The sequence below is a fragment of the Arachis ipaensis genome, chromosome B05 (genome assembly GCF_000816755.2).
Source record: "Arachis ipaensis cultivar K30076 chromosome B05, Araip1.1, whole genome shotgun sequence".
In the NCBI taxonomy this organism is placed as follows: Eukaryota; Viridiplantae; Streptophyta; class Magnoliopsida; order Fabales; family Fabaceae; genus Arachis; species Arachis ipaensis.
The window spans coordinates 147,253,782-147,256,786 of record NC_029789.2 but is presented as its reverse complement, the minus strand read 5'-3'; the positions used below and the strand labels follow the sequence as shown (position 1 = coordinate 147,256,786).

Below are 3,005 nucleotides of genomic sequence, written 5' to 3'. Positions count from 1 at the left end.
CGAACTTGCTTAAATACAAAAAAAAAAATCGTATTCTAAAAATTAAAGTCTAAAAATAATGTTGGGAAAAATAATAATTTTTTTTATTTTATAAATGAAAAGATTCCGTTTGCACATACACAATCATATATGCTAAATTAGGGTTCCATAAACCCCTAAACTACTATTGTTGTTTTTTATTTTATTTTTCTCCTCTCTACTTTTAATTCATATTGATAAGTCCACCTAGGCACCTACTAATAGATTCCGTTTAAAAGAAATAATCACTATAAATACTCTCCCTGAATGAACATCACAAAAAGCAAATTAAAGACAACAAACCTCCATAGTATATATAGCAAGCTAAGCAAAATCCCAAGCTAGGTTTTGCTTTAATTTTCCATTTCTCATATTTGATTGAATCACCATGGCCTCTACCATTATTAGCTTGTGGAGTTTGGTAGTTGCTATCCTTGCATTTGCTCTCGCAGTGCAAGGAACTTTAGGTACGTCGTATAACTATTCATGTGTCTCGTTCTATCGGTTTAAGTTTTTGTAACAAATGATAACTAATTAATTATTACAGGAGGTATAGAATGCGAGAAGCTGAACCATGAGACATGCGCGTTTGCGGTGTCATCGGCCGGAAAACGATGTGTGCTAGAGAAGGAGGTGAAAAGGTCAGGAATGGAAGCATACACATGCAAGACATCAGAGATTGAAGCTGATGAGAAGCTGAAGGATCACATTGAGAGTGAGGAATGCATCAAGTCATGTGGTTTGGACAGAAAGTCCTTTGGAATCTCATCAGATTCTCTTTTGGAATCTCGCTTCACACAAAACCTTTGCTCACCTCATTGCTACCAAGCATGCCCTAATGTTGTTGACCTGTACTTCAATCTTGCTGCTGGTGAAGGTACATATAATTATATCATACAAAAAATAATAAAAATGGTTAAATGTTTTGATATAAAGGAAAGTACGAGGAATCAATGAAATATTTATACAATGTGAACAATGGAGATTTAAGAAAGGAAAAGTCTAGGGGCAACAACTTTGTTAAATTCTGGCCAGTATATAAAAGTGAGCCATTAGATGAAATTTCACACTATTAAAACCATCATTGATGGCTATTTGATGGCTACAAATCACAAAAGTTGCTGGCCCCTAGCATTCCTCTTTAGGAAATATTAGAGATATAACTATTAGTGTTACCTTTTTCCATCAGCTGAAGCTTTTGAGATAAGTAGTATCATGACATGGTATTAGAGCGTTAGATCCAAAAAGTCAAGAGTTCGATCCTTGGTAAATCTCAAAATTAGTTTAAACTTTTGGGAAGATGTTTATTATCCCCTAGTATTCGGATGGTTATTCTAAATAGTATGAGAGATGTTCATTTTGTAACTCAATAGCCCAATCCTAGCGAGACTCTTAATTAAATTATTATTGAATTTATTTTGATACGTTATTAATCCAAAATATTTTTACATGTATATTTAATTATTAACCGTATAAATGATCATAAATAAAAGCGATTTAATGATTTTACATTATTAATACATCAAAATTAAATTAGTATCTATTTAACATTTATATTATATGTATGATAATGTATGTTATGTTATTCAGGAGTGTTTCTTCCCAAGTTGTGTGAAGCAGAAGGTGGAAATGCACGGAGAGGAATGGCTGAGATCAAAAGTTCTGGTATTGTGGCACCTGCACCTGATGTTCGTTCAGTGAAGTTCACAGCTGCTACTCCTACTCCAAATATTAATTGTAGTGTTAAAATTAATAAATATTAAATAAAATTATTTTAGTTTTTTTTTGTCTTCCTAACATTACTAATATATATAAAAGATTTCATGTTAATTAATTAATGTTACTATAATTTATTGGAAGCAAATTTTGTTAGAGCTTATTAGAAGTTGGAATATAAAGGCCGCTTAGTTTACTTTAATTAAGCAAGCAAATTAAAAATGTTAAGCCAAATTAACTAATATATATAACCCACTTACATTGATTTGTTCGGAAGTTCAAATTTCTTATTATTACTTCTTTTGAAACTCAAAAATCAATCATTCAATCGTGTCAAAAAGTTCAACACAAAGATTTAAATATTCAAAGGAGAAAGGAATTAACGTATAAGCCAAGGCCTCATTATTTGTTATATAAAAGGGAAAAATACAGAAATTGGAGTCAATTTCAAACAAGTTTTACCAGTCCAGGTGTACGATGTACCAACCTAACATCTATTAAGCCCCGTAGATGGCGCAACAAGGTCAATTATCAAATCATAGTCAACGCACAAAAGCCTCTTTTTTTCACGTGGTTTTTGTTGTGATAAGGATCAACGTGGATGTCCATTCTCAAGAGAAAATGGACTTAAATGCATGTTGAAAATAATGACCCCATGCATGTATAAATAGGGGGTATGGTAGAGACATTACACACAGTAATAAAATATTAGGGACGAAATCGATTTTGACCCCAGACCTTGGGGACGAAAAAAGTACTTATCCCTTTATATTTCTATATTTTATATTTATTTCTCTTCCTTATTTATTTATTTATTTTACAACAGTTTTTATTTTATTTTATTTTAATGCAAGAGACTTAACTACTAATATATTCTAGACTCAACTTTTATTTTAGTTGGAGGTAATTTACCTATTGTACATCTAAATAAACATGGCTATGAGTTTAGGTTCTTTTCGGAACTTTAGTGGATACGACGATAAAAAAATAATGATATTTTTAATTTTTATAAGATTTGGTTTTTGAAAAAAATAATTTATTTTGCATTAATTTTTAATAAATAGTTATAAGTATTTTTGAATTACAATGTATGTCATTCTCTTTTATTTTAAGTGATTATTAAAATCTCTCATTTATTGATATTTTTAAGATTAATTATGACACTAGTTATTCTGATTTTAGTGATAGTGTTGGTTTTACTTGCGTTATTAGAAATTGTAATGAAAATTGGCAAAGAAAGTATTTAAAAATAATTGAGAGTAATATAGTAT

The 3,005-nt window shown here is 30.2% G+C and overlaps 1 protein-coding gene across 2 annotated transcripts; it reads left to right on the top strand.

Moving 5' to 3' along the window:
* On the top strand, window positions 265-1,739 carry LOC107642221 (the record flags this gene model as incomplete). 2 transcript variants are annotated; one of them, XM_016345515.2, is given in 3 exon segments in its annotated part: window positions 265-485; window positions 566-895; window positions 1,609-1,739. In XM_016345515.2, coding segments are annotated over 3 exon segments (540 nt in total), but the record flags the coding sequence as incomplete, so codon positions are not given.